General features: G+C 48.0%; 6 protein-coding genes across 6 annotated transcripts; 3 read left to right on the top strand and 3 right to left on the bottom strand.

The window, feature by feature from the left end:
- Positions 1-934: 934 nt before the first annotated feature.
- Positions 935-1851, bottom strand: F5147DRAFT_821562 (kinase-like protein). Its single transcript, XM_041443707.1, has 5 exons — positions 1657-1851; positions 1573-1603; positions 1480-1517; positions 1214-1420; positions 935-1165 (listed from the first exon to the last, which is right to left on the bottom strand). The coding sequence occupies exons 1-5, from the start codon at positions 1834-1836 to the stop codon at positions 950-952; spliced, it is 672 nt and encodes a 223-aa protein (XP_041286963.1). The 5' UTR covers positions 1837-1851; the 3' UTR covers positions 935-949.
- A 2850-nt stretch (positions 1852-4701) lies between these two features.
- F5147DRAFT_779531 (uncharacterized protein) lies at positions 4702-5203 on the top strand (the record flags this gene model as incomplete). Its single annotated transcript, XM_041442308.1, has 5 exons — positions 4702-4719; positions 4766-4821; positions 4880-4916; positions 4966-5026; positions 5079-5203. 5 exons carry the CDS (start codon positions 4702-4704, stop codon positions 5201-5203), a joined length of 297 nt encoding a protein of 98 aa, XP_041286962.1.
- Positions 5204-6091: 888 nt separating this feature from the next.
- On the bottom strand, positions 6092-7165 carry F5147DRAFT_779530 (uncharacterized protein; the record flags this gene model as incomplete). The annotated part of the gene is made up of 3 exons (XM_041442307.1): positions 6092-6495; positions 6545-6751; positions 6808-7165. 3 exons carry the CDS (start codon positions 7163-7165, stop codon positions 6092-6094), a joined length of 969 nt encoding a protein of 322 aa, XP_041286961.1.
- A 2587-nt stretch (positions 7166-9752) lies between these two features.
- F5147DRAFT_657572 (uncharacterized protein) lies at positions 9753-13237 on the top strand (the record flags this gene model as incomplete). Its single annotated transcript, XM_041434287.1, has 18 exons — positions 9753-9806; positions 9873-10034; positions 10063-10218; positions 10312-10537; positions 10630-10686; positions 10748-10785; positions 10836-11018; positions 11065-11095; positions 11149-11239; positions 11330-11499; positions 11819-11882; positions 11933-11951; positions 12126-12348; positions 12535-12587; positions 12636-12680; positions 12821-12881; positions 12934-13085; positions 13139-13237. The coding sequence occupies 18 exons, from the start codon at positions 9753-9755 to the stop codon at positions 13235-13237; spliced, it is 1884 nt and encodes a 627-aa protein (XP_041286960.1).
- Positions 13238-13550: 313 nt separating this feature from the next.
- On the top strand, positions 13551-15350 carry F5147DRAFT_426089 (uncharacterized protein). Its single transcript, XM_041429774.1, has 2 exons — positions 13551-13843; positions 13909-15350. The coding sequence occupies exons 1-2, from the start codon at positions 13619-13621 to the stop codon at positions 15154-15156; spliced, it is 1473 nt and encodes a 490-aa protein (XP_041286959.1). The 5' UTR covers positions 13551-13618; the 3' UTR covers positions 15157-15350.
- Positions 15351-22488: 7138 nt separating this feature from the next.
- On the bottom strand, positions 22489-23267 carry F5147DRAFT_764087 (uncharacterized protein; the record flags this gene model as incomplete). The annotated part of the gene is made up of 3 exons (XM_041440684.1): positions 22489-22823; positions 22879-23013; positions 23063-23267. The coding sequence occupies 3 exons, from the start codon at positions 23265-23267 to the stop codon at positions 22489-22491; spliced, it is 675 nt and encodes a 224-aa protein (XP_041286958.1).
- Positions 23268-23554: the final 287 nt, after the last annotated feature.

Here is a 23554-nt window from a genome sequence, read left to right as displayed (position 1 = left end):
TGCGTTCGCACCTTCCCATGCGACCTGGAAGCTAGGCTCACCATTCCGAACCGAGTCTTTGCACAAGGAGTAAACTTGTGTCGCGCATGGCTCCAAAATGAGCTTGCCTTGAAAGATCTAGATCGACATGAAGACATCCGATCGACGCGTCGCAGTCAGGGCAGGTCCATGATCGAGCTAAGATTCGATGATCAAGATTGCAATTATGTTGATCGATCCACGCACGTATGTATAGGCAATTCACACACCTGTATTTGATTATCTGAATCTATGTTTGTTTTCAACACACGCACCCATATGTGTAGATGAAATTGTTTTCAACGCACACATGCAAGCTCCATAGCTAGTTTCAATGAATCTGTGCGAGGTTGTGAGCAAAAATTAATACAGAAAATGTTCTTGAAAGGCACGGACAAGGCGATGCGAGTAAATGCCGCTGAGTTTCCGCTTGCTCGTCGTTGGCGTACTCACCTAGGCCAAGGGATCGATCATGACATCTCCAAGGCTGGAGAACATAGGAATGATATCATGACCCGGGATCCGGACATCCCGGCGTATATCTAGGCACCCAAACAATCCTATTAGATGATGCTTGAAGCTTAAGGTCTGCCTCTCCGTTGTCTCCCTTCTCCATTTCTTCCATTTACTCTTATACTGCTTCCTAGGTTAACCCTTCCTTAATTATATCAAGCATCAAAGCAAGTACAACACCAGAACGGGACCGTCTATAGAAGTGAACCACACTGATACCAGAATCACCTTTAATGTTGTGTAGCTTCACCTCATCTCAGCCTTGCTCGCTGTCTCTGGGCTGCGAGCCCCTCGGCCTAGTTCAACGATCGAATCATGGATCCCAAGTTAGTTCTTCTAAATCGACCAACCATCTTTCAATGTGCACAGAATCCCAAGAAGTCGATGGCCATAGTACGTGTCTGATACAAAAACATAGTTAACACATAGCATCTCTATAGTGACACATCAAATCTCGGACATCAGCAATGGGAGGTCGCTGTGATGACTCAACCCAACATTGCTCGATAAAGTTCCAGTGACGATCTGCAATAGCAGGGATGTCTGGACGCTTAGGCTTGACACCTTTGAGGATGGCCACGACCACCTTGTTATCACTGCAAATGTTATAGTACGGCCGCTTGCCCGATAAAACCTGACACAAATGAGACAAGAGCGCTCCAGATGTACATTGTTGACAAACCTGGTATGTGATGCATCCAAATGAATAAATGTCACTTTCTAGTTTTGGTGAGCTAGATGCATCCTTGGCGTGCGAAACTTCGAAAAGCTCGGGCGCAGCCCATCGTACGTTACTCCTGATGTAAGAGGTCCCGTTCAGGTCAGAACATGTAGTCAAGAGCCCGTAGTCTAGAAGAGCTCTTCCGTCGCTATTGATAAGTACATTGCTCTAGGAGGAAATGAAGGTGTGAGAAACGTCATATATTTGCATACAATACAGTTACTTACACCTGTGAGATCTGCATGAGCCATTTCGTTGGAGTGAACTGTGCGCCATATACTATCAGCTCATAATAGTGCAATGTGAAAATGACAGCATACGATATTGAAGACCAGCGGCTACATCAGCAAGCTGTTACGACGCCCATGAGTTGTGGTGTAGCTACATCGTTGGGGAGGACTTACTAAACCGAATTTGTGGGCCCCAGAGAGACCGTCATAGTGTTCATCAAGATATGTGCTTAAGGATCCGTTGGACATCCATGGAGATACGATAGCTGGTACTGGACCAAATCCGTAGGTAATCCTGCACAAGGAAAGAATGTTATCATGGCGCAGTAGTTTCCACTTGCGGAAGTCGTCCATTAACCTCTGCAAATATTTTCATATCATTAAAGTGAGTGTTCTACATCATGAGCATGTCGGCCCACCTCGTTATCGATTTTCTTGAAACTGTCATCCTGAATTTCAATCCTGACACATTTAACTGCCACCTTGAAACTTATCATCAGCTGTCAGAATTTACTACGAAACTTATACCAACCTCCATGTTATTATCTTTGTCTGAGAATATGCATTTCCAGATGTCACCAAAACTGCCCTGGGCAGCAGCATAAGTCAAGTCCTTGACAATCTTGGTGGTGAGGTCAACCGGGCGTCTAGATTCATTGAAAAATTTGTCACATCAGTGGGGAGCTCTGCAACAAACTACGTCTACCCACCCATTATCACTGACGTCTAAATACAGGTGCGTCGAGCTCAACATTTCTGTCTCCGGTTGGCCTTTCGCCCATTTCCAAACATCACCACAGCCTCCTTGAGCGAGAGGGTATGTCAATTCCTTGCCAACCTTGGCGGTAAGGTCGACCGGGCGTCTAGATTTGTTGGAAAATTTGTCACGTCAGTGGGGAGCTCTGCAACAAACGACGTCTACTCACCCGTTATCACTAACGTCTACATCCAGGTACATTGAGCTTGACGTTTCTGTCTCCGGTCGGCTTTTCGCCCATTTCTCAGGTAGCAGACTAAAGATCCATTCGGAAAGAGAATTCATCTCTCGACCTGGCAAGGTAATGAGGTCGAAGCCTTGTAACCACAAGAACAAGGATATTGGCTAGGCTTTGCGAAATCCCTGCCTTTATATGGACAGGCTCCAAGAGGCCACTGGCTGTGCATTGCACATAACAAAGGGTGGGAATTTGTCACGACCGGACGGGACTATGCCACGTTGTAGTTATCAACTTAAAACGGTTGGGCGGCCTTCTTGCCATTGAACTGCCCTGGGCAGTAGCATATGCCAATTCCGTCACGACCTTCATGGTAAGCTCGACCGGGCGTCTAAATTTTTGACAAATGGGTCCGCTTCGGTAAAGCCCTACGTCTACTCACTCATTATCATTGAAGTCTACATCCAGGTGTATCGCGCCCGACGTTTCTGTTTCCGGTTGGACTTTCCGCCATTTGAGTTCAGCTTGGGAGTCGACGGTGCTATTACATTCTCCCGAATTCTCCATTGTGGCATCTGACTGATCGTTGTCAAGGAGAAGCTGCGAACCTCCTGGAGTTCCTCGTCAACACGATGCTTCAATCTGTCAAGGCAACCGAGGAACTGGAGACATGACTGCCGGACTCTCGTTGAAAGTTGATCAAGGGCCTGCACTGACGATGAGGACAACAGGTTTTGATCTGGAAGAATTCACAGTGCACTCACGTCTTTGTCTATGATGCAGTGTAATAAATAGGTGAGTGTTCATGCCGGGAGAATGCTTGCGAGAGTTAGGAAATTGAACGGCTTTCCTATTCTATTGCCCATGGCACATCTGGCAGGCGTTTTGGGCTGTGCTCTTTCAACGAGCCAGGTCTTATGCGATGCAGCATCATTGTAAGTTACTCCTGACTCTCGTTTTAGCAGGAACAATCAGCCAATACCTAGATACGAATGACTCACCATTTCAATTAACTTCGCTGTGCGCCTCTCACATCGTGATGAAGTATGACAATGGCGAGGCCGATAAATTCATCGTCCTCATCTTTGGCAGTTGCGAGTCAGCAAATAGAAAGAGCTTCGAGTTCTACAGCCAGTTGTACATGACGAAGCCGTGCGATTGAAGTCGATGACGGTCAGCGCCAGATCTAGACACGGCCGCGATAATGATAACTTGAACCTCCGCGGAGTAATTCCGTTTTCACTGCATGTGACATGTCAGCATCTGTCCAATTGAGTTATGAGTTATTTTTAGATTCGTGCTCATCGAAATCTTTTGAAACTCCAAGATATTCTCATCCATGTCTACACTCGTCTACATCGGATGTAGACGTCTAGACGCCAATGATCTCCATAATTCAAGATCCAGGTACCTGGGACCGGGTTAATATTGCCTACAGCGTAGTGAGGTCAGATCTTTATACATAGGTCGGAGTAATGACAAGACTTTGAACGAAAATATTATGCTTTTCAGGTTGCCTTTATATCACATTCAAGAGGCTGCTGGCATACTAGAACCAAGGCGTTACATTTATGGGAGTATTTTAGGAATATGCTGTTGCCAGACGTCTAGACTCTGGACAGCCATACTCTGGTCATCCGCAGCCCTGTGATCGATCAACAATATTAATGAATCAGTACCGAGAAATCAAAAGGCATCTTTGGCATTGCCCATTCCAAATCGGAGTCTAGTGAGTTAAAAGCCACACTTATCTTCCATTGAATATGACCACCAGGTGACCTTTTACCCGTGCACAGGTCCGGGCGGGCAGCAGACTAAAGCGCGCCGAACGATAAGATGCAAACACAGGTCAATAACGTGCCACTACACTTCCTACGATCCAGCCACAGCACCCCCAACAATGTCGACTTCCTTGCCACAGTTCTATCAGTCTAACAACCAGCTGGTATAGGCTTGGTAATCTTTAGTTGGTCATCATGTACGCAACGCGTCATAGGGACCCACGCTGTTGCTCGAGTCCAAATGCAACTTGAAACCGCCATTTGCTTGGCGTTTTTATCTCCGCATCTATACTCTTCAGGTCTTTTATTCGACGAACTGAGAAATTAACATGCTGAATGCATGCGTGGTGATTGATCTAATTTGTATTCATAGGGTCCCAATGTACGTTATTTCCACTCTTTGTATATCGTATTTCACCAATGCATGAACTAGCCATCACGGTCCAGACAGTCTGGGCCCTCAGCACCATGACGAACGCTACTTTGGTAACAGTGGACACATCATGATCGAGCCTCCTACTGTGATGCTCGAGACGGGTACCGGTTAATTGCTAAGTTCTTCTACAGAATAAAATCTCCTTATCATCCCAGAATTCCGGTCCTGATGAGTGGCTGGGAGACGGGTTAGTCTTCATCTTGTCGAATGTACTCGATATGAGCTGATATATCTTAGGAGAACAGAACTAGCTGGTATGACCCCTTCAAGACCTGGTTCGAGGTAAGTGCGGATGTTGAGGATAACCACGCATCTCACGATATTTCGTTAGACATGTACCTTTGATCCGTTGGCAAACTTGACCGAGGCGCAGTGCAAACTTGTTCTCGGAGGTAATCACATTCTGCTCTTGAGGTTAAATTGACCTTTCTGAGCGATGCGTAGGCGAGCAACTTCTATGGAGCGAGCAGTCTGGTCCCAAAAATATCGACCTGACCGTGTCGCTCACTGCCACTGCACTCAATGTCACCGAGGCACTTCCTCGTTTGCATGTGAGTGGTGCTTCTTGATGTGGAAGTACTCAACCGACAGACGAACGATGCAGGACGTCAGGTACAGGATGATACAGCGCAGCGTCAATGCCATCACATTCCAGCTGCAGTGGGTGTGCGCTCTGATAGAACACATGTGATCTGTACGCTTGATTTAGCACTTGATCGGAATTCTGGGGTCTTTGCATGGTCAGTGTTGACATTAAGTATTCAGTTTGTACTGTCGCTTACAAGATGTGTACAGCTCTTGTTCGCCAAAAACATGATTTATGTCAAGACATTTATGCCTCTGCTCTGCAAGCGTTGAGAAGTCGCGCAGCGAAATGGAAGTTGACGCAATGTTCAAAGGGATCCACCGAAAGTATGCAATAGATTGTATATATGGTACGTGCAGTGCACATCTTGACTGGGATTTTGAAAATAACAGGTAATAACGCCCATAGATACATATGAATGTCCTATGTCGAATGATTCTCCGCATCCCGCACCCTTGATACCTGATACTCCATCATTCAGAAAATCCAACCCTACATCTCGACTTGAACAGACAAACAACACTTTGACTGGTGTTCCGGGTGAAAACCTTGACAACAGGTAGGTGGCTTGCTTGCTAAGTTACAGTGCTCCTTCTCCGTCTCGTTAGTCTTACCCTATAGGTTATCTGGTCACCACTCTCCAAGTTTCATACTCGCAGGTCGCCGCTTGAAGATATGATGTTCGTTTGGCAGGTGGAACGAGCTGTGTTGTCCATATTTCTGGCAAAGCGTTATTGCTGATATGCATCCAGCGCTGAACTAAACGCTAAGTGAGACCTTTATACCCAGATAACGGACTTCGGTGCGCAAGGATTGACATGTGTGCACTGAGCGTCAAATATCTAGCGATTTTGTCATACAAGATAATAATCTAGGATCCTCCAAAAGGACACACATGGTGCGTCATCACATTCATGCGCGTGAAAGCCTTTTTGCATCCTGGACAGACAGTCACAACCTTCTTCTCATGCACCTCGTTAATGTGACGAGTGAGGCCATCCTCGCTTATGAATTTCGGACACTTGTCCCTGGGGCATTTTACTTTGGGGCGGTTTACTTTGACCTTTGTTTGGCTAATTTGCACAACAGAACCAACTTCATGGGGTGCAGGCTGTGGCACGAAGTAGGGGTCGTGCGAGGATATAGATGGTAGAACAGCATCGAGGCTATTGATTCCAGCTTGGGAATCGACGATGCCATCCATGTCATAGGATACCGGCAAGCCCAGATGGGTTACATTGTTGGCAAACCCAAGGGTGCCGTTGAGCAATAAGCCTGTATATGGTAAACATTCAAAGGAAAGTTTGCGTATACAACAACTTACCCTCTGTATCCTCTGACACCGATCCAGTGACCCCGTACGATACTTCATGGGGTGCAGGCTGTGGCACGAGGTAGGGGCCGTGCGAGGGTATAAATAGTGGAATAGCATTGAGGCTATTCAGTTGAGCTTGGGAGCCAACGATGCCATCACGTCCACCCACATGCTTAAATGTGATAGGAGAACTGCGAGCGCCGTAAGACAATAAGCCTGTACATGGTACCGGGTAAGCATTTGAAGGAAAGACTGCGTATCAAGCAAGTTACCTGTTGTACCCCCTGACAGCGATTCGATGACCCCGGACGATGTTCCATGGGATGCTGCAATTTGGCTATCATGCCAAGACCCAAGCGATGTGGCATTGAGGTCATTGACTCCAGCTTTAGAGTCAACGGTGCCATCACGTCCACCCGAATGCTCCATTATGAGACCTAACCGGTGGTAGCCAGCAAGATTCTTGATGCTGCGGATCTCCTGCATTGCGTCACGCACACTATGGTCTGACGCGTCAAGGCGGCGCTCTAACTTGTCAAGGCGGTGGTCTAACTTTTCAAGGCGGAGGATGGCCTCGATAATTGCCAGGAGTGTTAGACGATACTGGTCATCTGGATTTTGTGGATCCATGTCTTTTTTTATGATGCAGCCTAATGTATGGGCGAGTGCGAATGGGGGGAGAATATTTCGACAGTTGGGAAATCGAACGGCTTTATACTTGTCCCACTGGCCCGTCTGACAGGTGCAATCTGGCCGTGGCTCATGGCCATGTTTCGATACGCACTTTGGTTGGCAAGCGGAACGTGAATCCAAGGTCTGCCTCCTCAGTTGGATCCGAATTAACCGGCCAACTTTACCCAATGAGCTTAAGTCCTTATAATAGCACGATGACAACAATAATCACTTCCTTGCGGCTTGAATCACCTTGTCTGCGCGCTCCGACCCATCATGCACAAAAACGAATGATCGACTTCAAGCTTCAAGTCTGGTTTGTGATGTTGTAGCTCGAACAGAACGTCTCAATTATGCGTATTATGGCCGTGAAATTTTACTGACCTGTATAATTATAATTCGTACGTCATTCGCAGGTAGGGGTTGGTATTTCCCTTATTGGAGTGTGATAGTAAGCGAGCCATGGATCACATGACAAGTCGGTCCTTCTATGTATATTAAATCTCGGCCATCAGCGATAGGAGGTCGCTATGATGACTGAACTAAAGTTTGCCACAGGTATGACCTTTCTATTGCTGACTATGGTTCTGAGGAGGCCCTTCTAGGGGTAGAGCACGGTATAGCAAATCTAATCGGCGTAGTAGAAGCCAAACGACCTGCTGCAAAGTGCTGCGATGCCGCATCTTATTGAAATGGCCCTGGTTTACGAGATCTGTCCGAAGGGTCATATTCATCCTAACAATTACAGCTATTTGCAAAAAGGTTGGCAGTACCCGATATTTACCCGATATTAAATTATTGTTCACCATATTTGGAAAGTACTATGCATACCTCTAAAAAGTTCAGTTAACGTTCGTTTCATCTCCGAATACAGGAACAGCACTGAGTACTGATTACTGATTGCTGACGCTTGTTGCCAGTTGTTATTGGGTCGAGAGTTGTCGCATCTCAGTCCCACAGCTACTACCTTACACCCAATGAGTAGCCATTACAGAATTCGAGTTCACTGTATCGTGACTCATGCACATGAATCCCAGTGAAAATCGACCAGAATTAAGCCGATACGTGAAGATAGATGTCTAAGCACAAATTGAGGTAGATACAGATCTAAGAAATTCGAGACAGCAAAACTCAAATTTTGTGCAAAACGCAAAGAATCTTTGTCAAGGTCAAAAATGTAAGAATGGTATTGTAATTTGCACAACGCATTTGACAAACTTCGCATTTGGGACTTTGTTACACTTGTGTCGTGCATACATCTTGTACCATATCGCGCTTTGCAGTTTGCACTTACTGATCGACATTTCTCTGCGCAGATTCATTCACATCGACGGCAGAGGGGTGAAGTCCTATATCACCCCAGCATCTTTCGATGAAATCCGACTCGATGGTCTTCTAGGCTTCTCACCCTTGAGCATCAGGACAATGACTTGATGATCGTTTCGCACATCTGCATAGGGTGGTCTGCCGTAATAACCGGGTACCTTACCCCAACGGAACAAAAATAGGATTTTGTTTAAAAAAAAAACCTTTAGTCGCAAACTAGCAATGCAACCACTAGAGACACCTCAAACCTGAAGCATGATGCATCCGAAGGAATAAATATCACTGGCTGGTTGTGGAGTCAATGACTCTTCGCCCTGGGTACCTCGAAGAGCTCCGGCACAGCCCACCGCACGTTGCTTCTGATGTATGACGTCCCTGAGAGCTCAGAACACATTGTGAGAATTCTATGGTCTGCTACGTAGGCATTGCGATCCGAATCTATCAGAATGTTGTTGTGGCATTTCAGATCAGAGCCAGAAGGCAGGTATCAAACAACTAGTACATACGGCGGTCAGGTCACCGTGGACAAACGCCCTTCGGGTGGACTGTAATGCCGTTACTGAAGATTCCACATACGGTAGCTGATGGCTGCAGCGACTTGTCGCAACTAAGGTCCAAATCAATGGCATGAAGTATGAGCCCTTCTGAGAGATAACTCACGATCAGGAGCTTTTTTTGATGATTAATTCTGTGAAATGGTGTTCAAGATAAGTAGTGAGCGGTTGTGTATCCAGGGAGAAACCATCGCTGGAAGTAGCCCAAATTCGTGACTAAAACCGAGCAGAGGCAAAAGATTGTCGTGATGCAGTTGCTTCCATGCACGAAAATCGCCCAAAGACTCAAGAGTCTCTGAAGACATAACGTTTGAGTAAGCGCATCGCATGCAAAGGGGAAACCGATAACGTACTTGAGTAACTCTGGCCCTGAATTCGTCATCTGCGACATCGATCCTTATAGATTTGACTGCTACCTGTCATGGATTCAGATTGCTGGACGGTCATACGTGTAGCATGTGGTCAAGAGCTCATGGTCCACTACAAGAGCTGTTTCGTGAAGTACTGTTGAGAAGTACGTTGCAGGAACGAGGATGTGAGAAGCGTCGCATATCTGCACACCGTACAGTTGATTACACCTGTGAGATCTGCACGAGCTACTGTGTTGACCGTCCATGCGCCATATGCTATCAGTTTATCTCAGTGCAATGCGAAAATGACATGACATGACATACGATATTGGAGACCAGCAGCTACATCAGCAAGGTGTTGCGACGCCCGTGAGCTGTGGTGCAGCTATACCACTAGGGAAGACTTACCAAACTGAATTTGTAGGCCTGTCATAGTTTTCGTCAAGATATGTGCTCAAGGATCTGTCGGGCATCCCTAGAGATACGATAGCTGGTACTGTGCCAAATGGTTCTGGTTGGACTTTGCACCATTTATTGGGCAAGGCACTAAAGATCCAGGTGGGAAGGGAAAGTACTTGTCGCGCTGGCACTGGCAGCGTAAGTTGAATGAGATCGGATCTTTTAGGCCCGGGGCAGTTTGGATAACCACCAGAACGAGAATATTTGCAAGATCCCTGCCTTTATGTTGACATTCAAGAGCTGGCTGCAGACTAGCACCAAGGCGCTGGCAATCATGGGGGTTTACCACGACCACAGGAATATGCCGTTGTACCAACATAAGGTTAGTCCGAAATTTTGCATGATGTTGATCAAATTTTTAGGGTTCCCTTCTCTTTGGTTGTCCAACCTAATAGTACGACCATGTCATCTGCAGCTCTGCGACCGATCAGCATCTCATGCGAAGACGGCTTTGATGGCGTTGACGGATCAGCTAGATTCTCCTTCCGTTTTGGCGACGCTTAGCGTGTGTTTGGCTTGCAAACGACAACGACATTTAGAATTGAGCATCCCTCAACTTTGCTCGAAAATACCGGGCAACGTCACTTTATCTCCCACCAGTTCTCCGCAGTCAATTCCCCACTCAATGATCCAACAAACCGGTAAGACCTCAGCCAGACACTACATCATCGAGGCTGACTTGAAAGTTCAGAATGGATAGCCTGTCAGATTTAACTGGCCACTTTTTTCGGAGGCCTGAGTGACGTCTGGCGATGGACATGGGAAAGGAAAGCTAGCATTATCGTCGTAAGTGCGTCCCGATTTCCATGTTCGAGTCTGATGAAGACACAGGTAGCTATGAAGTCAAACAGGAATCAAACAGAAGAGGATGCCAACAAAAAAAAGCCAGGTGAGTCAGCGTGCTCCGTACAATTTAGTGTTGCTTATTGGCTGTTATAGAGGCTTCGGGCTGAGCTCAAGGTTTGGTCAAGACTTACACGATACATCGTCCCACTGTACGGCACTGCATCAGGCTTTGGCCAATTCGTTGCCTCGGTTTACCCCTGGTATGACAATGGATCGCTTTCAGGTTCTCTGGAATCCTATGGTCAAACCGTGTCCATAATCAATTGTTTCCAACTGGTATGTCTTGCATGATCTGTCTGAAAGCGTACTCATGCCTTCGCAGCTCAGTGATATTTTTGCGGGTCTTCAACACCGTAAGTGACTTGCTCAGTTTCGCAGCATTGTTGATAATGGTTCTTTGCCTCAGTTCACTCGTGCTCCGCTGTTCAGGGCGATCTTACTGGGGTAGAGTTCGTGGGCGCGTCTTATTTCACGTCCGCCCTGGATGGCACTGTGCGGTGAATAGCACCCGAACTTTTTGCAATCCCGAAGAAGGCGCAATCATGATCCCGATATCAAATAGCGACATATATTGTATTTTTTTCCAGGTTTGCCCAAGATTACGTTCCTTCAACACTGAATCTCACCCTTGCGCCAGGTATTGACACCCTACTCCGAGTTGAAGCAAGCGCACAAGCTGTGGTCGCAATTTCTCTCGGGACAGAACTGTCGCGTCCGCGATCATTGGTCGCCATTGGAGTGTTATTCTCAATCGCTGGTCCGTCAAGGACTGTAGACCATCCTCTCAGCATGTGGATGAATACATCCAAGGCTAGCTTCACCTCTTACAGCATGACACATCGTTTCTCCCGACCAATCTCTTGAGGCTTACCATGATACTTGTACGGACTTGACTTGTGCAGCAAAACCATTTGAACCAAGTCCTGTATTCTCGAATATTCCTCTATAGTCAGGACCATATAATAATAATTCGGATGATAGCAACCCTTGATTCGGTATCACTTATAAGTGGGCTACTCGCATCGGTTATCGATGTCACCTTGAAGCTACGCAGTATCCCAGCTTACCATCAACAGTGCATAGTATTCTCCTCAAGACGTTTACGCAGCGAATGATGCATGATGTTCAATACATTATGCAGTACGTCTCCCTTTATCACGATCTTTTGTTCGCTGATGGTGTTCCCGCAGAGGTATCGATGTTATGATGGTCAGTACCTATCAATCAATGGACTGAACATTCTACCAGGAAATAGATACACACGGCCACGCTGCTATCATTGTGGCCACTTACACTGAATGTGTTGCGAGCTTCGACGCTAGCCCGTGGACAAACTTCGCCAACGAGCCCCCTGCTAGCTAGCTTCGTTTTGCATTCTCAGAGGTCATGAACTTTGCTGTTTCCTTGCTTACTCACGTCGGCGGTCGCAAAGATCCTTCCTTCAGCACCAGGGCAATGAAATTAGCAAACTTCTACGCCGACGACTACCTAGCGCAGCAGCAGCTCAACAGCACCGGCATGACACTGAACGGTGCTCTTGACACGTTCGCACAGACCACTCGCGGTGGACTGATTGTCCATGGAAAGATGCCTGTCGTATGGGAAGGTATGTGGTATGTTTCTTCCTTTGAATTATGGTATTGAATGGAGACGGTTGTTCAGAAATGGTCCTAGACTAGAATAGTACGCTCTCAAACCATACTATTGTGATGTAAGTATCATAATATCGTGATCTGTCTTCGCTGATTCAACTTTATTGAAAGTATTTGAATTTCTTCTGGGGATGCTGCAGTAGTGGCAAGGAGCTTTAGGATCATCCAAGCACCATCAAATCACTTCTACCTGGTTAGTTGACGAGTCCGTTTATAGAATATAATGTCCTTATTATCCTAGGATTATGGTGCTGGTGAGGGACTGGGAGACGACCCAATTGGGTTGGTCTTCATCTTGTCGAATATACTCGATCTGAACTGACATTTCTTGTGAGAACAGAGATCGCTGGTGCGACCCCTTCAAAAGCTAGTCCAAGGTAAGTATGAATGTTGAGGATAGTCACACATCTCACAATGTCCCGTTAGGCATATACCTTTCATCTGTTGGAAAACTTGACCGAGGCGCAGTACGAACTCGTTGTCGGAGGTAAACACAATCTAGTCTCGAGGTTAAATCAACCTTTCTGACCAATCTGCAGGCGAGCAAATTCTATGGAGTGAACAGTCTGGTCCCCAAAATGTCGACCCGATCGTGTGGCCATGCGTTGCATCATCAGCAGAAATTTTCTGGAGTGGGAAGCAGCCCACTGGTGCTGCACTCAACGTCGCCGAGGCACTTCCTCGTTTGCATGTAAGTAGTGCTTCTTGATGTGGAAGTACCTCGATGACAGATGGACGATATAGGACGTCAGGTACAGGATGGTACAATGTGGCATCAATGCCATCCCACTCCAGCCGCAGTGGTGTGCGCTTCGACTGGACGCATGCGGTATATACGCTTGATTTAGAACTTGATCCGTCTTTTCACGATTTGTCTTGGCGTTAATCAGTCTGCGCCGTTGCTTACAAGATGTGTACAGCTCTCGTTCACCCAAAACCTGACTTTATATTGAGAAATTTGTACCTCTGCTCTGCGAGAAGTCACGCAGCGAAATGGAAGTTGACGAAATGTTCGAGTGATGCACTGAACAATGATTCATGTGCATGAAATATCCAAATTTTTGGCAATAAATTGTATCCGTGCTACCGTGTATACTATATGTAGCTATTCACATCGATATCTTGGCTGGAATTCTGAAAATAGCCTTGGTCCCACGTAGACAATGTTACATAACACTTAGTTTTGAGTCCTGAGGACTCCTGACTCTACCCTGGGGCCCAGTGATGCATCAGGCTTTACTTGTTCCCGAAGTCCTCCTAGAGATATTCGCCTATGTATCACCTACTCAAACAACATCGACCCCGAAATCGCTTGCAGCGCTTGCAAGGACATGCAAAATCTTCCACGAGCCTGCGATGGATTTGCTGTGGACTGAAATCCATGGGTTGGAAGCACTGCTAGGCTGTGTAGCGAGGTTACATCCACTGATATATCATAGTAGTATAAGGGTCAGTGCACGACTTCACTACGCTTTGCTCGTTTCTTTTCGGCTCACCGAGCGTCTACATAATAGTGTGACGAACCCTGGACGAAAGGCGTTGAGCCATTATCTGCCCATGAGGTCCCTCAATTTCTGCGTCACTCCTCCCGCATACGCAAATTGAAGATACAATCTGAACATCCGTACCTTCTCTCTGTCATCCCCGCCGAGGCATGCATATTTCCGGGGCTGAAGTCATTAAGTCTTACCACCGTATATTTGGACCTCTTTCTGCCTCACATGCTGCACCGATGTCATCTATTGGGCGCCGACGAGGGTCTGCAATCTTTTGTGACACGTTGCATTGCTCTGGAGCATTTATGTATCTATACTCCTGAATGGCTCCTGGTTGACAGCATAGCAAATCAGATGTCATTGCTATCCGATAGGATTCATTGGTGCACGCGGCTTGTAACTCTTTCTTGTCCAATGCTCGACTGGGCAACATGGAAGCACCTCTCCTCCCTCCCTACTCTTCTCAAATTGAGAATTGAGCAAGGATGTAATGACCCTCCTTCGCTGTCACAACGAGACATCGTGGATCTATCAATCCTTAACATCACAAGTCTTTCCTTTCAAGACATCTATTGTGCTGCAGATATCATCACAGTCATGCAACACTCGGAATTTCCCTCGCTGAAAGAGTTCGAGTTTAGAGCCAAATGTATCTCTCCAGAAGAAGCCGAGCAACTCTTTCATGCTCTGTCCCGCTGCAAAGCGTGTCGGACTCTAGAGGAAATCACCATTTATTCTCTTAATGACGGATACCGTGTACCCCCAAACAGCGAGCCTTTGACACCAATTCCGCATTTCCTTTGCTTTACGCAGCTCCGAACCCTGAGGCTCACATCTTATAATTCCTGCATCTACCTGGGTAATGACATGCTCTTGCAAGCCATGTCTACTTGGCCGCACATCCGCACTCTGGAAATCAATGACTCAGGCGACTATGCTTCTTCTTCCGAAGTCTCCCTCCGTGGATTATTCACAGCGCTCGGTCTATGTCCAGAATTGCATACACTACAAGTTCCAATCAATCTTGCAACTATCAACATCGATCCTGATGCCGAGCCAATACAACATACCTCCCTACGATCATTGGATTTAGACTTATCCGAGTCTCAAACAACAGATGCCGAAACTATCGCTCGCATTATTTCTGCCTGGCTCCCTTGTGTCGACCAAGTTACAAACGTACATGGTTTGAGCTGGGTTGAAGTCAACAGGTATCTTGAATCTTTGAGAACGGCTACTGCGCCTTATGTTGCGGGAGCCTCCTAGAATAATTGAGTTCGGAATATCTTCACGTCCGGGAATGTTGTTACATACCTTCGAGTTCTTTCGTTCTTTCGTTATCGTTGTCGTCACTGTTGACTGCAGCTATAAACTAATGTACTAGTACCTCTGCATGATATCCAACAACCCATCGGTTCACTGTCATTAGTACGATTTCCAACATGATTACGTGCGCCACCTGAGCTCCACCGTTGACTGTGCTCGGTCCCCTTCCTCCTTCTGTATACCTTTGATATCCGCGTCTGTAACAGTCGTGTGATCGCGCAACACGATACGTGCTTGATACAATTCAACAACTGCATAGAAGGATACATCCATGCCATATGATGAGATACCATGGCTACGTCTAGCGCGCTATAAAGATAGTCTAATAATTATATAGAAGTGATGATGAAGAGAGGAAAGCGTGTCAAGAAGAGCGAATGTTCAATTTAGATGTCGTTAGTCGTAGACGGAAATTGTTTCAAGACCTGGAGACAACACTAGAGTACGGCAGTAGGAAGTTAGCAGGAGTGACGAATTCTCTTAGCGTTGATCAATTTGTGCTGTCGCTTCCAAGTTGTGTACAGTTGTCGTTCACGAAAACCTGACTTACGTCGAGAAATTTATGCCTTGAATTGGCTCTGCGAGGTCACACAGTGAAATGGAAGTTAGTGCAATGTTCGAAGTGACGCGCTGCACAATGAGGTATGGCAATACGTGGAGTCCACATCTTGACTAGGATTGTCAAAATAACAGGTAACAGCACCCATAGATGACTGTACTCACGTAGGAATGTCCTGTCTTGAGCGTCCCTTCGTTTGGAAAATCCGCTCACCACTAACCCTAAATCTTGACTTCAACAGACAAACAACACTTTACCTGTGTTCCAGGTGAGCACCTTGCCTCTCTCGGTATCCCACATTCTCATCCTCACATCTTCCCATCAGGAGACATCACATGTCTTACTTACGGTACGCCTTCTCTGTCTCGTTCTGTTTGGTCACCGCTACTTAAGTTCCATACTCGCAGGTCACCGCTTGAACAAGCGATGATCTGATATTCGCCGGGCAGGTGAGACGAGGTGTGTTGTCCAAATTTCTGGCAGGGCGTTGTTGCTGAAGCGCTGACATCCCATCCGGCGCTGCAGTACGTGATCGTTACTTGAAGCGTGCAACTAAACCTAGTTGCGTCGCGTCTGCCTTGACATAGCTGAACTTAAGGTCATATTGGCCTGCTATGGCCATTAAAATTCGATTGCATACCTAGAGTGTGATCACAAAAGCAGGCAGCGACTAACCAGTGAGTTGCGTTCGCACCTTCCCATGCCACTAGAAGCTAGGCTCACCATTCCGAACCGAGTCTTTGCACAAGGAGTAAACTTGTGTCGCGCATGGCTCCAAAATGAGCTTGCCTTGAAAGATCTAGATCGACATGAAGACATCCGATCGACGCGTCGCAATCAGGGCAGGTCCATGATCGAGCTAAGATTCGATGATCAAGATTGCAATTATGTTGATCGATGCACGCACGTATGTATAGGCAATTCACACGTCTGTATTTGATTATCTGAATCTGCCTGGCTTGTTTTCAACACACGCACCCATGTAGATCTGAAGTTGTTTACAACGCACGCACGCGTGCAAGCTCCGCTAGTTTCAATGAATCTGTGCGAAGTAATTTGTGAGCGAAAATGAATGCGGAGAACTTGAAAGGCACGGACAAGGCGATACGAATAAATGCCGCTGAGTTTCCGCTTGCTCGTCGTTGGCTTACTCACCTCCAAGGGATTGATCATGACATCTCCAAGAGGAATGCTGGAGGTATAGTTGTGGAACATAGGAACTCCGGAGATGCCGGTGATAGGGCATATTTATATCTAGGAACCCGAACAATCATCCAATGGGGCCCGGGGGCCGAGTCCCGACGTCTCGTCGACGTTTTTCTTGTCAGTGCAGCCATACTTCTCCTTCCATATTCACGTAGAGGGCTGCACTCTCTTAAGTTATTTTTGAAAACACTTTACATTGCAAACAACGGTGCGCATCGCCTTCCCTGTTTCTTTCGAGATATTCATACCTATCTCTTGGGCTTTCTCTGCCGATATTGATGGCTCGACCTGACCCGAAGTAGCGAATGAAGTCAAGGGTGTGGAGAATCTATACGAGCGGGAGGCTTCGCGACACGCTAAACAGGTACGAATATCTCAGTATTCGTTTATGAAACTCTATTAACAAAACGTTGTACCTAAACAGGTACGAATCTACTTGTACGTCAGTACTCTACTCAAACGTTACAGTGGGATAACAACTCACATCTCAGTATTCGTTTATGAAACTGAGATGTTACGACTTTGGCTGGCTCTTCTTATACGGTGAGTGTGCCAGCAAGACTTTTGATGAAAACATATATACTTAAGAACAAAAAGATTGCCGATGTTGACACATCGTCCATGTTCTCCGTTTGGAGACGCTCGCACTCGATGTGGTTCATTCTTCGGCCGTACTCTCCTTCTCCCCTTCGGCTCTGTCTCTCTCTGCCTTATGCTCCTCGGATACATCGGCTCTCAACACTCCCCCTCGAGCGCTATCCAAACGCATCAATGTCCGTAACCTCTGGAGTCTGGGACGTGCTAAGGGCTTGGTGAATGCGTCCGCAACGTTGTCTTCGCTTGGGCAGTAGATGATCTTGAACGTGCCATCCTTCACGTGTCCGCGCACGAAGTGGTAGCGCAGGTCAATATGTTTGGTACGTGATTGAAACTTGCCTGTTGAAACTAACGCTATAGCTGCTTGATTATCGCAGAGTATGGGCGTAGGGAGGTCGTGGATGTCGTAGAGCTCGCACATGAGGAGTTGTAGGTAAAGTACCTCCCGTGCCACGCTGGTCAAGGCGATATACTCAGCCTCTGCCGTAGATAGTGCTATAATGGGCTGTTTGCGCGCGCTCCAGGAAACGGGGCCTCCATTGAGCAGTACAATGTACCCGCTCATGGAGTGCCTATGAGGCTGGGATGCCCAATCGGCATCAACAAAGGCCTCGATGCCTCCGTCGCTGGACCCCAGTGTGAGTTCATATTCGGCGGTGCCTTTCAGGTACCACAGGGCGCGTTTGGTAGCCTCCCAATGAGGTCTACCTGGATTCCTCATGAATTGGGATAGGGTTGCCACTGCAAAGGCGATATCCGGCCGGGTACTCGTAGCGGCATACATCAATGATCCGATTGCGCGTTGATACGGCACATCACGCATAGCTTGGACTTCGGCGTGCGTTGCGGGAGATTGTTCCATGGAGAGGACAGTGCCTGGTTCCATGGGCGTGTGGAGGATCTTTGCGTCTTCCAGGTGGAACCGTTCGAGGATCGTGTCGACATACGCCTTTTGGGATAGCGTCAAGGTGCGTGCTATTCGGTTTCTCATCACCTTAAGGCCTAGTAACCAGCTCAGTTCCCCTAGGTCGGTAATTTCGAAGTGCGTGCGCAGCTCGGACTTGAAACGATGGATATGGGAGATATGGTTGGCGGTGACGGCCATGTCATCGACTGACACGGTGATGACGACGTGTTCGTTCAAGGTGTGTTTAAAATAGACAGCTTGGTCTACCTTCGATCGACTGAACCCCATTTCATTGAACGCTCCAGCCAGTTCTTGCGCCCACTCGTACCCGGCCTGCTTGAGTCCAGGTAAGCTCCGTTTCAACTTTAGCACCTTTCCTTCCTGACCATCCTTCAGATATCCCGGGGGCGCTCTCATGTAGATTTCCTCCTGCAGACTCGCATATAGGTACGCACTTTTAACATCCACCTGATGTATCTCCCAGTCACGCTGAGCCGCCATCGTTAGCACGGCACGTATAGTGCTCATATTGGCTGTGGGGGCGAAGGTTTCGAAGAAATCGACCCCATACTTCTGGCGCTGTCCATTGGCGACTAGACGCGCTCGAAGCTTCAGTTTCTCGCCGTCCGGGCCGCGTTTCGTGGCCAGGACGTAATGACATGGGATTATGTTTACGCCTCGAGGTGCGTCTACAATATCCCACGTGCCTAGCTTCTCGAGTTGACTGATTTCGTAATCTATGGCTTCTTGCCATTCCACAGCGTCCGGGCCTTTCAGGGCTTGTTGGAGGGTTGGCTCTGGTTGTACCGCTGCCAATGCCAGGTGAATGTGCACCTCTTCATCTAAGAGGTCGATTTCTGACGCTTCTAACAGGTTTTCCATGGCGACGGCAGCCTTTTGGCCTTCGTTTAGCGCCACGTAATATCCTGGAGGTGGTCTGGCCCTCGTTTCCCTCGTAGGAGGAGTAGATGGCTGAGGTTGCTGGTCGGTAGATGGTTGAGGTTGCTGGCCGGTAGATGGTTGAGGTTGCTGTTGTAGTTTGGTGGAGATGGGCTGGACGCTATTAGGTGAGTCTTTATTAATATTGCCGCTATTATGTTCGTTGACTGCAGCAGACTCCCCCTCGTCCAGCACACCATCTCTTACCTCCATCGGTGGGAAGGTAACGTTCCTTTCCACTGAGACACGCCGCTTACCCGGCCAGTACACCCGGTAACCTTTGCTTTCGGCATCCACCCCCACAAATACTGCCTCTTCCGCCTTCGCCTCCAGCTTGCCCGCCTCCAGGACATGGACAAAAACCTTGGCCCCAAACTCATGGGCCTGAGACAGGTCTGGTTTGGACTTGCGCACCAGCTCATAGGGCGTGCTACCTGGGATGGCTCTCGACGGTAGGCGGTTCTTGAGCCAGGTGGCGTAACTAACGGCCTCGGCCCACAGGTATTTTGGCATATCCTTGCCCAGGAGCATCGCTCTCGCGTGCTCGACCAGGGTGCGGTTGAGGCATTCTGCGACACCGTTCTGCTGAGGTGAGTCGTGGACCGTTAGTTGGCGCTCAATACCTTGCTGACGCAGGTGATTTTCGAACTCTGTGCTCAGGTATTCTCCTCCCCGATCTGAACGCACTTTCCGCAACCGGGTTCCGGGCGTCTGACGATCGAGCCAGGCCTCGTAGGCCTTGAAAGCCGTGAGTGCTTCGCTCTTGTGTTTCAGGAACTGCAGCTTCGTTTGGCGACTAAAATCATCCGTGAAACTAATATAATAGCTGCAGCCTCCCAAGCTTGTCGTCTGCGCCGGCCCCCATAGGTCCGTATGGACAAGTTCGCCATAGGTAAGTGCTCGCGTCTTCGTCTCCTTGGGGAAGGACTGCCGCGTTGACTTAGCTTTGACACAGGCTTTGCAGAACTCGGCGGCGGGCACTGGGTCAACGTCAATGCCCTCGATTAGGCCCTTCTTGACTGCGTCAAGAAGGGCCACATGCGACACGTGTCCTAGGGAGCGATGGAGTTGGTTTATGGTAGGTTTTGTCGCGGCAACGTTGGCTCTATGCTTACGCTCAGATGTCACCGAGTAAAGTCCTTGGACTTGGGGAATTTCCGCGATGGTCCTTCGTTCGGGGGCAGCAGATAGTATCTTGCACATTCCCCCTTCGAACAGTACGGCCAAGCCGGCAGACGCTATCCTGTTGGTGGATATTAGGGTGAAAGCCATGGAGGGGGCATAGAGGACATCCTTGAGCGTGACAGTTGTCTGCTTCAGGCCCAATGGTAAGTCTATCTTAACATCTCCGCGTCCTGTCGCATTGACAGTAGAGCCGTTTGCAGTGTAGACCTTCTGCGGTGGTATATCGATGAAGGTCACGAATTTTGCCCTATCGGGGCAGAAATGGGATGTCGCGCCGGAGTCTACAATAGCTCCACGGCGGTCTGGAGGTACGTCCATAGATTTAGCGATGACTGCTAGATCTGACGTCGCGAAAGCGTAATTATCTTTTACCTCCGGCTCCTTGGCTGCGTTGGCACTGTGTTTCTGGGTGCGTCCTCCTTGTCTCTGTCGCTGATTCGGCCCCTGACCCTCCTTGCCTCCTCCTTTCCGCCAACAGTCACTCTTCCAGTGTCCCTTGCGATCGCAGTTCGTGCAGAGTGCGTCGGGGTTGGACTGTGGGGCTGAGCTCTGAGAGCTCCTGCTCCTCCCCGGGTTTGTTCTCACAGAGAGCGCACTGTTTGTTCCCCTTTTGTTGGGACGTCTGTCGGTGAGTAACCGATGTTCGTATTCCTCGGTGATGATCGTGATGAGTTCGTAGGGAGATAGAGGTGTTTTGGTGATCTTAGCGGCTGCGTTCATGGATGAGAGAAGCGGGCGGTAGGATTCGGGCAGAGACCCTAAAATTATAGCATGGAAGTCCACATCGACGACGGTAACCCCCATTCCAGCTAGGGACTCCCGCAGGCGCAAAAGCTCAGCAAAATGCGCCTTCACGTCTCCTCCTTCTTCGCACCTCGTCTCCTGGAGCCTTCGTCTCAGATCTATCTGGACAAGTTCTGTTTTGCCTTCGTGAATTTGACATATTTCTTTCCAGATTTCGGACGCAGATCCTAACTTTTGGACTCGTAACAGGAGCCGATCCGTGATCGTGCAGAAGATCTGCTGTTTTACGAGTGAGTTCTTTTGTTGATACTCGTCAGTCTTCGCATCGAGCTCATCAATCTCCTTTTGCGTAGGCGTTGTACCATCCGGCTTCGTAACGACCCCCGTAGAGCTCACTATGAAAGGCGTAGGCTCTATAGCTCGACCATCGGTATATCTCGTGAGTCCTCGTGCACCTATTGCTGTTAACGTCCGTTCCTTATAGGTTATCCAGTTCGAGCCGTCTTCGGCAAGCTTCGGGATGTTAAAAAGGCTTGAGTTGGCGCTGGGAGCAGACGAGTCCATGGTCGAGACAGGGCTCATAACCTGTGGAGAATCTATACGAGCGGGAGGCTTCGCGACACGCTAAACAGGTACGAATATCTCAGTATTCGTTTATGAAACTCTATTAACAAAACGTTGTACCTAAACAGGTACGAATCTACTTGTACGTCAGTACTCTACTCAAACGTTACAGTGGGATAACAACTCACATCTCAGTATTCGTTTATGAAACTGAGATGTTACGACTTTGGCTGGCTCTTCTTATATGGTGAGTGTGCCAGCAAGACTTTTGATGAAAACATATATACTTAAGAACAAAAAGATTGCCGACGTTGACACGTCGTCCATGTTCTCCGTTTGGAGACGCTCGCACTCGATGTGGTTCATTCTTCGGCCGTACTCTCCTTCTCCCCTTCGGCTCTGTCTCTCTCTGCCTTATGCTCCTCGGATACATCGGCTCTCAACAAAGGGCGTGCTTTCCTCCACCATGGTGGCCTTGCAGCAAGTGGACATCAACACCCCCAGGTCCCATCTTGTCCATAAGGAATCACTTCATCAAATATCTAACGACTTTCTTATACAAGATCACAATCTAGGACATTCCACATCCGGTCCGAAGCGGCCTATGCTTATTCATCTGGTACGGACACTTGAACTCCTTTCCGCAGCCTGGACAAACAGCCTTAATCCTCCCTTCGTGCACTTCTGTGACGTGACGAGTGAGATTATCCTTGTTGATGAGTGCCGAGCATTTATCCCAGGTGCATTTTACCTTTGCTTGGTTAACCTGCCCAACGGGGACAAACAGTTCCGCATCAGGTCTGGCTGCAGAACTCAATAGGGCATTTCCCGGCTCGAAATAAATTCTCTGGAAGGGTTTCGCAGCGGGCTCATAGACGGAATTGGACGTGCCATGGAGCAATAAATCTAGGGATACATTGTAAGTGTTTCAATGAAATGTTGCGAACGATAACGAATTTACCGAGGCGAGCATCCAAACCATCTGATGACGATTCCCTGACATGCGGGTCAGAAAATGTCGGAATGCCTGCAGAGTACATGCTGTACTGAGGCTGAGTTACACAGTCGGCACTGCGGGTGCCATGGGGCAATGAGCCTGTACATGGTAAGCATTCAAAGGAAAAACTGCATATACAGCAACTTACCCTCTGTACCCTCTGTTAACGATTCCATTACCCCGAATGATGCTTCGTGGGGTGCAGGCTGTAGCACGAAGCAGGGGTCTTGCGAAGATTCAGACGGTAGGATAGTATCGAGGCTATCGAGTCCAGCTTGGGAGTCGATGGTGCTATCACATCCGTCCGAATCCTCCATTGTGGCATCTGACCGGTAGTTTTCAAGGAGATTCATGATGCTGTGAACCTCCTGGATTTCCTCGTGCATGCGACGCTCTAACCTGTAGAGGCGATTGAGGCACTCGAGATATGACTGCCGGACTAGTCTTGTTGAATGTTGATCAGGGGCCTGTACTGACCATGAGGACAACAGGTTTTGTCGTGTTAATCTGGATGAATTTATGGTGCGCTTGTGTCTTTTTCTACGGTGCGCGCGTAAACTATCCATCTGTAGACTCTGGGCGACAGGTAAAACAGTAGGGAAGCAGGAGAACCCTTGTTATCCTTTGTGAGGGTTGGGAA

This window comes from Suillus discolor (assembly GCF_016758755.1).
Source record: "Suillus discolor strain FC423 chromosome Unknown F5147scaffold_88, whole genome shotgun sequence".
In the NCBI taxonomy this organism is placed as follows: Eukaryota; Fungi; Basidiomycota; class Agaricomycetes; order Boletales; family Suillaceae; genus Suillus; species Suillus discolor.
Note: the sequence above shows the minus strand (reverse complement) of the source record. Positions and strands in the feature narration are given on the sequence as shown.